This window comes from Microcaecilia unicolor, chromosome 12, assembly GCF_901765095.1.
Source record: "Microcaecilia unicolor chromosome 12, aMicUni1.1, whole genome shotgun sequence".
Lineage (NCBI taxonomy): Eukaryota > Metazoa > Chordata > Amphibia > Gymnophiona > Siphonopidae > Microcaecilia > Microcaecilia unicolor.
Window position 1 is genome coordinate 60,262,423 of NC_044042.1, and position 15,293 is coordinate 60,277,715.

The following is a 15,293-nucleotide window of genomic DNA, read 5'->3' on the forward strand; positions in this document are numbered from 1 at the left end:
ATGGGGTATTAGTATGTCCTGGTGGGACAAGCGAGGGTCAGGACTGCTTATGTTCTATAATAATAATTAAAAAAAGAGCAAAGAAAGAAAATGCAAGAGCCTTTTCAGGTTACTAACAAGTCTTTCCCTGTTTAATTGTGACTTGTTTGCTGAGCCTGTGCGTGTGAGCCAGTGCCTGCCGGTGGGAGGAGCTGTGCCAGAGGAAGGCTGTGCTGCCGGGATGCTGAGCAGCTCAGAGGCTGCAAATGTAAGAAGTCGGAGCATTAGCAACAAGAAATCGACAGTCCAGGAAAGCGGCCGGACTGCGAGCGGCTCTCTGGCAGCCGGCGCCCCAGAGAAACCCCAGTGCGCTTCCAGGAATGAGACCTTTCCAGGCAGACCTCGTGGCCCTTTGTTTTCTCCTGCTCAGCCAAGGTAAGCCAGTCATCTGTTACTTAGTTTTTAAGTAGTAAGAGAGGAGATGCTCGGAGCGCAGGAGGGGGGTCCCGGCAATTTCAACGGTATACTTTTAGACGGCGGACTGTGCCTGTGCTACTTTGAGGATCTGCACTGTTTTCTGACGGCTGTTATCTGTTCACTTGGGCTGTAAATGATCGCCTTTAAGCAAGCAGTGGGGACTGCTGAATGCCTTGCACTGATGATGTCTTTTAGCATATGGATGACTTGTGTGATCTCTGCAGCCGGTGCCTGTTTATATGTAAACACAGATTTTAAAGTCTCTCTCTCTCTCTTTCTCCCATGTAACAGTGGAGAATTCTGTGCTTGTTTCTAATTGTAGCTTTTTGTCCATCCTTTCATTTGCCGTCAGGAAAGTGTGTGTACTATGTGACCTGATTGTGTTTGTAATACCCAAGTCTTCTGTGACTGGAGCTGTTGTAATGGATTGATGGTTTAAAATATAATAATAAGGAAGCTGCTGTGCATTTCATCATCTGTTTTGCCTAGATAGGGTGGGGGGGGGGGGGGGGGGGTCGCCTCCTGAGTACCTGGCGATAAAGGCATTTCAGCCTTTCCACCTCCGATTCCTCTCTTCTGAGGCCCTCTTGAGTGGTATTTGTGAGAGGGACGGAGACTGGAGGAATCTGTCAAAGTTTATGTTGTAGTAGCCCTCTCACAGGCAGGTCGGAGGGATTGTCGGTAGATAACAACTCAGTAACTGGGTGATTTCAAAACCGCTTGAAAGTTACCATCTGCAATACAGCTTGAATAAACAAACAGTACAACTAGAGGGACCCTACCTGATGAGGGTATATAAGTCTAGAACTTGATTAGAAATAATACTTGCGCCTATATAATGCTCTATTGTTTCTCTTCTGCTGTATTTCTTCCCATTTGCTATCCAAAAGAGTGAAGCTAATTGATTGTGGAAGCAGAATTCTGGAAAAGAGCTATGTGCGCTGCCAGAGAAATATGTCCCACATCTGGGTGGCTGATGAGGTTTTTGTTTTGAGGGTGGTGGTGGGGGGGGGGGGGGAGAGAAGGGGTAGCTGATCCCCCCCCCCCCCAAAATCCTTGGAAGGCCAGCATGGGATGTGATGAGTAACAAGTTGTGGAAAAAGCATCCCTAACGGAACAGACAGAGACGGGTCCCCCATCTGAAGGCAGGAGTTTCAGAGAGGATGGGGTCAGGAGAGCACTGCCCTCCCCATTCCTTGCACAGCATTTAACACATTCACATGCGTCCTTTTCCTTAAATGCACTGTTGCCCCCTCAAGTAACCCAGCAGTTCATTGGGCAGCCGAGTGTTTTGTGGATTTTCTGTTGCCTGACCGCATAGACCTTTCAGTTCTTGTTCAGAATAAAAAATCACCTCTCTTTATTTCTAATTAATGACAGCACACACTTGGTGACATTGGCTGTAGCGGAAGGCTGGGTACGTTTCAGCATCAAGTGGCTAGGAGTAAACTGTTAGGATGCTGTTTCATACAGCATACGCATGTTTTTTTGGGGGGTGGGGGAACCTTAGCCATAAAACATTTCTGTAGCCCTTCCTTGTCACTGACTCAAAGACAAGAATATTGAGGTAGGAGCAGAGGACAGCGCAAGTGAGAGGAACTGCTTTGTATGTGTCTTAGCTTCCAGCAGTGAATCATAACTCCACTTGAAATTCCAGCACAAACAGGTCCGAGCAACCTTCTGCTAGGTCGTCTCCTTTGAGTACAGCTTCCCCTGTCCTTAGCATCCTATACAAATTAGGAAGGCGCCTCTTCACTTGGTGATACTTGTTTCTAATCCACAGCAGTGTCGTCTACCCAACTCCATGTCATCACAAGACTGAAGTCCAACCGTGGTTTTACTAACTCCCGTCTAAATAGGTTTTGCTGTGTGACGACGTGGTAAGGGAATTCAAATGTGGCTTCCAGTCTCACGGTGGCCTGGTAGCATTCGGATGGCCTGGTAGCATTCGGATCACTCGTTTGGCCCTATTTAAAGTGCAGCAACATGGTGGGGGGGGGGGGGGGGCAGGAAACATGCAAGGAGACGACTGGAGTCTCAAAAGCTTCTGGTCTTAAGCTTGCTCGATAAAAAGGGATTGCAATCTGTCATGACCCCCAATGCCTCCCCCCCCCCCTCACCCCCCCCCCCCCCCCCGAGTCACTTGTCCTAATAGTCTTGTGAAGGCCGCCTGGAAGTGACTTTTCACGTGCTCTTCGGGTTTGTTTATGTGCTGTCAGGAGCTAGCTGTGCCCCGGCGCTTTGCTTATTCATGCCCTGCTCTGTCTGCCCTGTTAGTGGCTCGCATGCATATTTCAGAAGAGTACCTCGGTAGGTTAGATGGTTCTGCATGCTATTTGCTCCTAAATGCATACGGTGGGAATAATGATACTCAGTTACCTTGTGCAGTGCATGTAGCTGTTCAGAGTATAATATAATATATCATCTTGGTATTCAGTGTCCTCTGTGTTTATCGAAGTGAGTGTACTGAAGGCTGAAATTAGGTTTACAATATATATGATATAATGCATAGATGATATACCACCACTGGATACATATTACAATTTTTTATGCATTATGTTCATAATTTATGGTGTTTTATCAGGAGTAAATTAATTATAATTAAGGCTTCTATTCATGGGTATTTATGAATTGTAAATTTAGATGTTTATTTTCCAGTTAATTAGGGGTTATTTGAGGGATGCAACATTTTGGCATTTATCTGTGTTTTTAGTACCACAGGTACCATTGCTGGGTACCTTTTGCACAGGGCGGACTGAATGCTTTGGCAAGAGTATTAGGTGCCCTTAGCAAACCTTCAGTCTAGCGCCCCCTTCAGTTATATTTCAGGACTTTAGCCTATCTCCCCATCCCAAGAGTTACTAGACAACCATCCCACAGAAATTCTATTAAAAAACACATAATTGGACATCATACTTTTATTGAATATTAAACTTGTAGAATTTTGTTGCCCCCAATAAGCTGCTGTCCTACGCGGCTGCCTAATGGTTGGGTTGGCATTGCATTTCTAAGACAATCAAATATATGTTACTGTCACTTAGAAAACAGCACAGAAAAAAAAAACAGAAAACTGAGTGAAAGATGCAAGATAAACCAGGGGAGGGGTAAAAGAGCATTAGGGAAAGTAGTGGGGGTGGGGGTGAGGGGTGGGGGTTCCCCAGTGTATATTCAATAAACACCTATTTTGCATTTTTGCATGGGGTGTTAACAGTCTTCATCTGCTAAAATCTAAAATCAGAAGTCCGAAAAATATATCATGTATATGTATATATACAGTGGTGGAAATAAGTATTTGATCCCTTGCTGATTTTGTAAGTTTGCCCACTGACAAAGACATGAGCAGCCCATAATTGAAGGGTAGGTTATTGGTAACAGTGAGAGATAGCACATCACAAATTAAATCCGGAAAATCACATTGTGGAAAGTATATGAATTTATTTGCATTCTGCAGAGGGAAATAAGTATTTAATCCCTCTGGCAAACAAGACCTAATACTTGGTGGCAAAACCCTTGTTGGCAAGCACAGCGGTCAGACGTCTTCTGTAGTTGATGATGAGGTTTGCACACATGTCAGGAGGAATTTTGGTCCACTCCTCTTTGCAGATCATCTCTAAATCATTAAGAGTTCTGGGCTGTCGCTTGGCAACTCGCAGCTTCAGCTCCCTCCATAAGTTTTCAATGGGATTAAGGTCTGGTGACTGGCTAGGCCACTCCATGACCCTAATGTGCTTCTTCCTGAGCCACTCCTTTGTTGCCTTGGCTGTATGTTTTGGGTCATTGTCGTGCTGGAAGACCCAGCCACGACCCATTTTTAAGGCCCTGGCGGAGGGAAGGAGGTTGTCACTCAGAATTGTACGGTACATGGCCCCATCCATTCTCCCATTGATGCGGTGAAGTAGTCCTGTGCCCTTAGCAGAGAAACACCCCCAAAACATAACATTTCCACCTCCATGCTTGACAGTGGGGACGGTGTTCTTTGGGTCATAGGCAGCATTTCTCTTCCTCCAAACACGGCGAGTTGAGTTCATGCCAAAGAGCTCAATTTTTGTCTCATCTGACCACAGCACCTTCTCCCAATCACTCTCGGCATCATCCAGGTGTTCACTGGCAAACTTCAGACGGGCCGTCACATGTGCCTTCCGGAGCAGGGGGACCTTGCGGGCACTGCAGGATTTCAATCCGTTATGTCGTAATGTGTTACCAATGGTTTTCGTGGTGACAGTGGTCCCAGCTGCCTTGAGATCATTGACAAGTTCCCCCCTTGTAGTTGTAGGCTGATTTCTAACCTTCCTCATGATCAAGGATACCCCACGAGGTGAGATTTTGCGTGGAGCCCCAGATCTTTGTCGATTGACAGTCATTTTGTACTTCTTCCATTTTCTTACTATGGCACCAACAGTTGTCTCCTTCTCGCCCAGCGTCTTACTGATGGTTTTGTAGCCCATTCCAGCCTTGTGCAGGTGTATGATCTTGTCCCTGACATCCTTAGACAGCTCCTTGCTCTTGGCCATTTTGTAGAGGTTAGAGTCTGACTGATTCACTGAGTCTGTGGACAGGTGTCTTTCATACAGGTGACCATTGCCGACAGCTGTCTGTCATGCAGGTAACGAGTTGATTTGGAGCATCTACCTGGTCTGTAGGGGCCAGATCTCTTACTGGTTGGTGGGGGATCAAATACTTATTTCCCTCTGCAGAATGCAAATAAATTCATATACTTTCCACAATGTGATTTTCCGGATTTAATTTGTGATGTGCTATCTCTCACTGTTACCAATAACCTACCCTTCAATTATGGGCTGCTCATGTCTTTGTCAGTGGGCAAACTTACAAAATCAGCAAGGGATCAAATACTTATTTCCACCACTGTAATATACAACTACATTATTAGTAGTATAGTAGAAGTGTATATATCTAATACAAAAATGATTTCATGCAGGGGCCCTTCCACTAAAGGTTTGGACAGCTTCCTAAATGGACTTGGGGAAAATCCACTATTTCTGGGATAAGCAGTATAAAATGTTTTCTACTTTTTTGAAATCTTGCCAGGTATATGTGATCTGGATTGGCCACTGTTGGAAACAGGATGCTGGGCTTGATGGATGTTTGGTCTTTCCCAGTATGGCAATACTTATGTACTAACATTAAGCCCTAAAGCACGCTTACAGGCAGATGATCAAAAGCAAATGCCAGCACTAGAGGCTGTTAGCGCCATACTAGCGCTGGGGTTTGGTACCGCCCCATGATCAGAGCCCTTGAGTGCATGAAACAATGCGCTCAAGGGCTCTTAGTGCAAGTAGCATGCAAATTCATGCTAAACAGGGCTCTTAGCGCAAGTAGCCTGCAAATGCATGCTAATCAGCGCTTAACGCATTCATCCCCAATGATCAGCATCCAGAGTGCCAATGATTGGGTTGCTGGCCGCGACAAACCCTACACCAGCTCCAAGCTGGCGTTAGGGTTTGCAGATCATTGGGGAGGTTTCCCCCCCTACAGCAAACCTACCAGCGAGGGCAGTTGAGGACGTCCAAAATTAGATGTTTCTATGAGAAGTCTTTCTCATAGAAACATCCAATTTTGAATGTCCTTAACTTCCCATTGCAGAAACGTCCAAAAGTTGGATGTCCTCAACTGCCCCGTCGCTATACCTCTGACACCCCCTTGAAATTTGGCCATCCCTGCAGCAGGGCAGTTAAGGATAGTCATCTTCCGATTTAAAGATGGGCGTCCTTCTCTTTTCATTGGTCTCCAGCCCAGACCTGTAAAACAAGTGTGGGAGGATTGTGCTGAGTGCATGCTCAGGCACAATTCTTCCGCACGTCTACCCCATAATCAGAGATAATTGTGCTGCTTAAATTTGCATGTATTATCTCTGATCATAGGTCTAATAGTACCCTGCGCTGTTCCAGCGCTATTTTAGAGCGCTGTTTGGAACAGCGCGGGGCTTTTGATCATCTGCCAGTTAAACAAACTTCCACAAAACATGTCAAAATGTTTTGGGCATTTGCCTGTTTGCGCATGCGAAGCTAACTATTTAAAATATATATTTTTAAGAGGGGGTATGACATGGGCAGAGAGTTGTCATTCCCACATTGTCCAGCTAGTGAGTTTTCATTGGCACATGCTAATTGGATAATACAGGGTTAATGCAGGAGCACTTAGGGGGTCTTTTACTAAAGCCGCAGCATCATTTTTAGCTTGCGGTAGAAATCAGCTGGCAGTAAAAGCCAAGACACCCATTATATTTCTATGGGTGTCTCAGCATTTATCGCCAGCTGATTTCTACCGTGAGCGAAAAATGCTACTGTCCTAGTAAAAGACCCCTTTAGTGGGGGAAGCAGTAAGTGCTCCTGAGTTATATTTTTTGAAGGTGCCACATGCTAATGGGAACATTAGCAAACAACCTGCAAAAAAACAACAAAAATAAAGCCCAAGTTTAATGCCACTGTAAATCTGGACTTAGTGAGTGAGAAATTCCCATGTTAGAACATGCTAAGCCCAGATTTCACTGCATCAGTGTCCTCCAGTGATATTGTAATGTATTGTGATATATGGTATTATTTTTAAGGCTTGTAAACTGCTTTGTGCTGTACTTTGTATAGAAATGAAAAATAACCTACTAATTAATGTAGGTATACTGTATATAGAGTCTACTTGTTTATTTGGGGACCCTTTTACTAAGCCGTGTAGGCACCTACGCGTACCCAATGCTTGCCAATTCGGAACTACTGTCCGGCTACCACATGGCCCGGGCAGTAATTTCATTTTTTATGTACGTCCCCTATGCTTGCCGGAAAATATATTTTATGTTCTGGCACGAAGCGCTAACCAGGTGGTAATCGGCATTGTATGCTTGCTGACAATTATCACCCAGTTAATGCGTGAGACCTTACCGCTAAGTGAATGGGTGGCGGTAAAGTCTCAGGCCCAAAATGGGCACGCGCCAATTTTCATTTTGCTGCATGCCCATTTTTGGCCCCCAAAAAGGACCTGCGCACATCCAATACACACATCTACACCAGTGCAGGCCACTTTTCAGCGCACCTTAGTAAAAGGACCCCTTAATGTTACCAGGAGGTGTGGAGGGGCATAATCGAACGGGGCACCCAAGTTTTCCTGGGGCCATCCTCACAGGACAGCTCTGTGAAGGGGCGGGGAAACCTGTATTATCAAAACAAGATGGGCGTCCATCTTTTGTTTCGATAATACGGTCGGGGACGCCCAAATCTCAACATTTAGGTCGACCTTAGAGATGTTCGTCCCTGGTTTTCAGCGATAATGGAAACCGAGAACACACATCTCAAAACCGACCAAATCCAACTGATTTGGTCGTGGGAGGAGCCAGCATTTGTAGTTCACTGGCCCCCCTCACATGCCAGGACACCAAATGGGCATCCTAGGGGGCACTGCAGTGGACTTCAGAAATTGCTCCCAGGTGCATAGCTCCCTTACCTTGGGTGCTGAGACCCCCCAAACCCACTCCCCACAACTGTACACCACTACCATAGCCCTAAGGGGTGACGGGGGGCACCTACATGTTGGTACAGTGGGTTTGTGGTGGGTTTTGAAGGACTCACATTTACCAGCACAAGTGTAACAAGTAGGGGGTGATGGGCCTGGGTTCGCCTGCCTGAAGTGCACTGCACCCACTAAAACTGCTCCAGGGACCTGCTGTCAGGGAGCTGGGTATGACATTTGAGGCTGGCATATAGGCTGGCCAAGTTTTTTTTAGGGTGGGAGGGGGTTGGTGACCACTGAGTTGAGTAAGGGGAGGCCATCCCCGATTCCCTGTGGTGGTCATCTGGTCAGTTCGGGCACCTTTTTGAGGCTTGGTCGCAAGAAAAAATGGACCAAGTAATGTTGGCCAAGTGCTCGTCAAGGATGCCCTTCTTTTTTCCATTATCGGTCAAGGACGCTCATGTGTTAGGCATGCCCCAGTCCCACCTTCGCTACGCTGCCGACATGCCCCCTTGAACTTTGGTCGTCCCCGCGATGTAAAGCAGTTGAGGATGCCCAAAATCAACTTTTGATTCTGCCGATTTGGGCAACACTGAGAGAAGGATGCCCATCTCCCGATTTGTGTCGGAAGATGGGTGCCCTTCTCTTTTGAAAATAAGCCTGATAGTGATGAGAGAACTTCTGTATAGTACAGCGTGTGTACTCTTATACTACCTGTTGCACAGCTGCCAAATTGCCCAGTTCCAGGAGGCAGATTTTAACCTGCTCCTGCATTTCTGACAACATTCTCGGTGGACTACGGTTTTACCACTGATTTCAATAGGTAGAATGGGCAACTAGAAATCCCACACTGCTTTAAGATGTAAGCTCATAACCAGGACTGGCCAAAAAGTTTCTCTCCTGGAGCTGGGAAACTTGGTAGCTCCTTGGGGTGTACAGATATAGGCGCTCATTTGTCTTGTGCCCTGTGTTTGTCTACAGGATAAATCAGTGATACTTGTGTATGTAGTTGGACACTGTGCTCCGTGCAGAAATTTTATACTATCTGTGCTTAGTGTTTGTGAAGTCAGAAATCAATGGCACAGCATATACTCTCTTTCTCTCCATCCACCTACATTGTAGATAGAATATATGCATCCATTAATGCGCATGAAACAGAATGCCTATCAATCTACCTGTGATATCCATTGTTTTCAGTATATAGTATCTTGCTGCTTAACGTATTTAAAGTATTTGTTGGAGGGAGACACGTTACTGGTTTTGTAGCATATACAATTCCCAAATTTTTAAAGATGGTATACAAACAGACCTGCACTGTGGGAGATACAGATATGACCATCTATACCATGGGAGTACACATATGACATATGATCCAAGCATGAAGGATGGAATTTGTGGTGCTTAATTGCAAAGATGCCTGTGCACTTATGAGTGGGCACTAAGGGCCCCTTTTACAAAGGTGTACTAGCATTTTTAGCACACACTAAAAATTAATGTGCGCTAACCGTGTAGATACCCATAGGAATATCATGGGTGTCTACATGGTTAGCTCATGCTAATATTTAGCGTGCACTAAAAACACCAGCACACCTTTCTAAACACCCCTAAATCAATAGATTTTCAAAACACCCCTAAATCAATAGATTTTCAAAGCCAATATACCTGTCTAAGCTGAATTTGAAACTTAGCCCCTGTTTACAAAGGCACACTAGTGGCTGCCGCTCAGCACTGCCGACACAGCCCATTTAAAGTGAATGGACTGTGTTGGCATTACCGCATTGGCAGCCACTAGCGTGGCTTTGTAAAAAGGGAGATTGGTTTGTTATTTGGCTTAATGTGCAAATGTATTTTTGGCACCCTGTCAAGAGAAACCAGACAAAAAAGTTCCAAACAAAAAAAGTTCCCGACATAAAAGTCCCTGACAAAATAGACTCCTGACAAAAGGGCCTGATGAAATAGATTTACTGAGAAAGTCCACAGCTTGTCACTTGAAAGTCCTGGCACCTGTCTACGGCTTTACTTCACTATCCTCACTTGGTATCTAGTGAGAATCATAAATCTGCTTGACAAGATAATCCTGCTTGATTAAGGAGGTTTCCCTGGCCTGTTTTGTGTAGAGTCTATTTTGTCTTGGGGTTTTTTTTTTTTTTTTGTCATGGTCTGTTTTGGTTTTAGTCTGTTTTGTTGGTTTTTTTTTTGTCATGGTGCCGTATTTTTAAATGATGATGGTTTTGAAACTAACATTGCATGTATATCTATATCCCTTCCACTGACATGTTTTCTTTTTGTTTTGTTTTGTTTTTTTACGTGGCCTGTTTGTGCATGTTTGGAAATATACCCTTTGTGGTTGTTTAGATTTACTTGATTCATGGGTTTCTGCATATAAATTGAAGCTTAATAGAGAGAATTCAAAGTTTTTATGGATAGGTCCACCATTACCTTTCAGTGATATGATGTTATAAGTTAATAATTTTCAGATAAAATTGGACGTCTCTTCCAGAATTCTGGGGATTGAGGTGAATAGTCAATTATCTTAAGGAATTTAGGTTCATAAGGTGATAAGAAATTCTTTTCTTGTTATTAAAGAAATGAAGAATTATTTGGAATTTTTTAAATTTGTCTATTTTTAGATTGTTGATTCAGGTTTTGATACTTTCAAAACTGGACTGTTGTAACTCTATATTGGCAGCACAAAGTTGTTGAAGTCTAAGGGGCCCTTTTACTAAGCCGCGTAAGCTTCTACGCGTGCCCAATGCATGCAAAAATGGAGTTACCACCCAGCTACCACTTGGCTCTTGCAGTAATTTAATTTTTAGTGCGCGTCCGATACGCGTGGCCAAAAAGTTATTTTTGGACGTTCATATCGGATGCGCGCCAAGTAGCAGTTGATGCGCGTAGGTCATTACCGCCCAGTTACCATGTGAGACTTTACCGCTAGGCCAGTGGCTGGTGGTAAGGTTGCAGACCCAAAATGGGCACGTGGCAATTTTGATTTTGCCGCACGTCCATTTTCGGCAAAAAATTTTTAAAAGGCCTTTTTTTACAGGCGCACTGTAAAATGGATCGGCATGTACCCAAAACCCGCACCTACACTACCGCAAGCCATTTTTCAGTGCACCTTAGTAAAAGGACCCCTTAATTACAACAAGTACAGAATGCAGTAGCAAGAGTTATTTTTGCTGCAGACAAATATGATCATATTACTCCTTTGTTATTCTGTTTGTATTGGTTACCATTGCAGGCAAGATTTCAATTTAAGCCTTAAATTTAAGCTCGAGGTGAGGGAGCACATTTTAGCGCCCCCCCCCCCTCCGGCGCCGCCGCCATCTTTCACCCCCGTCCGCTGCCGCCAACTTTCACACCCTGCCCACCACCTCAACCCTCTCGACCCCCCTTCCCGCTGCCAACCCTCTCCCGCCGCGTACCTTTGCTGGCGGGGGACCCCTACCCCCACCAGCCAAAGTTCTCTCCTCGGCCGCGCAGCATTGCTTGATGAATGATCTGATCAAGTTTCTGTGCGTGCGTCTGACGTCCTGCACGTTGTGCACGTTGATCTGTAGTACTTAGCTTCCTGTCTGCTTTGAGGGTGAGACTTTTCCTATGTTGCCTCAATTATGAGTATTTTGGAATTTGCACAGAATAGCAAAGAATCCCTCACATCGCTCTCAGACAGAGGGAGGTTATTTGTTGGTACCTAGTTGATTAGAATCTTCGATTTTTGATGAAAATTAAACATTGACCTGTTCTTGAAAGATACTGCGCTCAGTACAAAAATTTATGGTATTGTGGTGAGGGACCCAAAGGTGATGCAGTTGATCCTTCTTACTTTTAAGATATTGATTGAACTGGGGGAAGAAGTTGGTATCTGGTTCCCAGGATGTTGTTGCACGTCATTAAAACTCAAAAATTAGCAGAGAAAAACAGGAAAATGTGTGCTTTCCATTTGCCCATAAGAGTGTGTTAAAGCACCACAAATCAAAGGGAGGGGAGGAACTATTGCATGGGAAAACAAACAATCCACAAATGCCACAGCATTTTTTTGTCAGTTATTTTGAGTTCATTATAAGGACTATTGAAGCCAACCTGAAAGTTTGAAGTCGGATTCATTTTGAAATAGCTATCGCGAAATATGGTCCATGACAGGACCCTAGACTGCTAACATTAAGTGGCTTTATAATCACTATTATTGTATTGTAACATTTATATCCCTCGCTTTCCCACTTATTAGCATGCTCAATGTGGCTTACATAATATATAATAGGTTTACAAGATAACACAAAAAGGATAAAACAGCTAAATATAGTAAATAAAGAGGTGAACAATAAAAGTGGGTAAGTAAGATGGGTAAGGGAGGAAGGTGGTAGAGGAGGAAGTGGGAAGAGTGTTTAAATTGAGATAGTGTGTTGTAAATTAAAGAAGAATGAATAATGAACATTGGTTCACTTGGAAAAAGGGCCCATAATTTCACATTAAAAGGACATAATGTACAATGATTAGAGGTCTGTGATGGTCCTTAAGAGAATCTATGAGCACATAGAACATTTTATTTATAAGCACCATCTATATGTGAGGAGTGAATATCGAATATTGATATATGGGTCTCTTTTTCCCATAGTGCACTATTCCACGTGAGCGAACATTGTGCACATGCATGATATCAGGAAAGGAGTGCGAATGTTTCAGAAAGAATGTGCTGTTTTTCCAAACAGTGTGCCTTCTTTCAAAAGAGTGCACACTCAACGACTTTGCTCCCAAGATGAAAAAAAATGGCCAACAAAAATAATTGATACAAACATTTCCAGAAATGACATGGGAAATATTCTGGCTGTCCATAATGGGAATCATTTTAGAATATAGTCTGCCAATATTCAGCCTGCAGTAGAAAGCAGTTTGTGAACTTCTCACAGCCATGAGTTGAACTGACACCAGATATTCAATGCCAAGGCATGCACAGCTCCCAGCATTGGATATCCGGGTCTTAGCAGTCACCTGGAAGATAACTGGACACTGGCCAATATTCAGACCGGCGCCTGGTTAACTTCACCGCGAAAAGTTAGAACAGCCTTTTTGCTGTCTTAACAAGTATTCAAGGTTGCTAAGACGTGTGGACTGTGAAATGTTGCAGGAAGACATTATGAAATTGGAAGTCTGGGCATCCAAATGGCAGATGAAATTGAATGTGTACAAATGCAAGGTGATGCACATTAGAAAGAATAATCTGAATCATAATTACCTGATGCTAGGGTTCACTTTGGGGATCAGCGCTCAAGAAAAAGATCTAGGTGTTGTTGTAGATAATACGCTGAAATCTTCTGCTCATTGTACAGTGGCAGCCAAACAAGCAAACAGGTTGCTAGGAATTATTAGGAAAGGGATGGTGAATAAGACCGAAAATACTATAATGCCGCTGTATTGCTCCAAGGTGTGACCTCACCTTAAGTATTGTGATCAATTCTGGTCGCCGTATCTTAAAAAAAGATATAGCAGAATTAGAAAAGGTTCAAAGAAGAGCAGCCAAAATGATAAAGGAAAGGTTAAAGAGGAAACACTAAAGAGATTAGGACTCTTCAGTTTGGAAAAGAGATGGATGAGGGGAGATATGATTGAGGTCTACAAAATCCTGAGTGGTGTAGAACGAGTAGAAGTAAATTGATTTTTTTTTCACTCGTTCCAAAAGTACAAAGACTACGGGGCACTCAAGTCTTACACAGACATACTTTTAAAACAAATAGGAGGAAATATTTTTTCACTCTACAAATAGTTAAGCTCTGGAACTTTATGCTGGAGGATGTGGTAACAGAAGTTAGCATATCTGGGTTTTAAAAAGGTATGGACAAATTCCTAGAGGAAAAGTTCATAGCTTGCTGTTGAAACAGACATGAGGAAGCCACTGCTTGCCCCAGGATTGGTAGCACGGAATGTTGCTACTAATTTGGTTTCTGCCAGGTACTTGTGACCTGGCTTGGCCACTGTTTGGAAACAAGATACTGGGCTAGATAGACCATTGGTCTGACCCAGTATGGCTGCTCTTATGTTCTCTTATGTGGTTACTTAGCCCATTAGCAGGCTGAAGATCACCGCTAACATAGTAAACATAGTAAACATAGTAGATGACGGCAGAAAAAGACCTGCACGGTCCATCAGGTCTGCCCAAGAAGATAAATTCATATGTGCTACATTTTTATTTGTACTGTTCTCTTCAGTGCATAGACCGTATAAGTCTGGCCAGCCCTATCCCCGCCTCCCAACCACCAACCCCGCCTCCCAACCACCAGCTCTGGCACAGACCCTATAAGTCTGCCCAGCACTATCCCCGCCTCCCAACTACCAGTCCCGCCTCCTACCACCAGCTCTGGCACAGACCGTATAAGTCTGCCCAGCACTATCCCTACCGCCCAACCACCAGCCCCGGCACAGACCGTATAAGTCTGCCCAGCACTAGTCCTGCCTCCCAACCACCAGCCCCAGCACAGACCGTATAAGTCTGCCCAGCACTAGCCCCGCCTCCCAACCACCAGCTCTGCCACCCATTCTAGGCTAAGCTCCTGAGGATCCCTTCCTTCTGCACAGGATTCCTTTATGTTTATCCCACGCATGTTTGAATTCCGTTACCGTTTTCATCTCCACCACCTCCCGCGGGAGGGCATTCCAAGCATCCACCACCCTCTCTGTGAAAAAATACTTCCTGACATTCTTCTTAACAAGCTTAGTTCATGTTCTGCCCATGCCCTGCCCCCAGCCTGCCTGTAATGTAGCCAATTAGGGGAGGCTGGTTATCGAGGATATTCAATATTACTAATGCCACTGAATATCCCCAGATAGTCCCTCTTCTGGTGGTTTAAATGGCTTTGAATATTGGTCCCAGTGTTTATTGGGTTGGTATCACACACTACAAATGCTTTCAAGGGTAGTCCATAGGCTTCTGGACACCATGCCTTTTAAAAATAGGCATCTTTTAGACCAGAAGTACTAAACATTTTTCTGAGACAAACTTTTTAATGCATCAGACCCATTTATCAGCAGCATTGGCCTGTAGGTTAGTTGTACCAGGGCACCCAATGCTATTCTTAGCTGTTCAGAAACTGAACAGCTTGCAGGGTCTATGTACAATCTTCAGTTTCTAACTGCAGTCATGGTAATGTAATGAGGCATTAGGATATATGATTTCGCCACAGTATATCACTGAGCAGCTTACAGTACTGTGGCAATTTAAAAAAAAAAAAACAGGTAATGGAATCAAATCTACATACTACTTCATGATAATTTGGAACTAATGCACACGTTTTATGAAGTGATACTTCAGAAACAGCCTTGCAGCCACCTCTGAGATGAATGCTCTGGTTATACATTTCTGGCATCCCAGTCAGATAGTGGTGAGGGGA

At 44.2% G+C, this 15,293-nt stretch overlaps 1 protein-coding gene across 1 annotated transcript in view; it reads left to right on the plus strand.

The window, feature by feature from the left end:
• Positions 1-352: 352 nt before the first annotated feature.
• Positions 353-15,293, plus strand: part of KIRREL3 (kirre like nephrin family adhesion molecule 3) — a 1,393,929-nt gene continuing 1,378,988 nt past the window's right edge. The window contains exon 1 of the mRNA XM_030221488.1: positions 353-414. Coding sequence (XP_030077348.1) covers positions 360-414 — 55 coding nt within the window. The 5' untranslated portion in view covers positions 353-359. The remainder of the gene's footprint in view (positions 415-15,293) is intronic.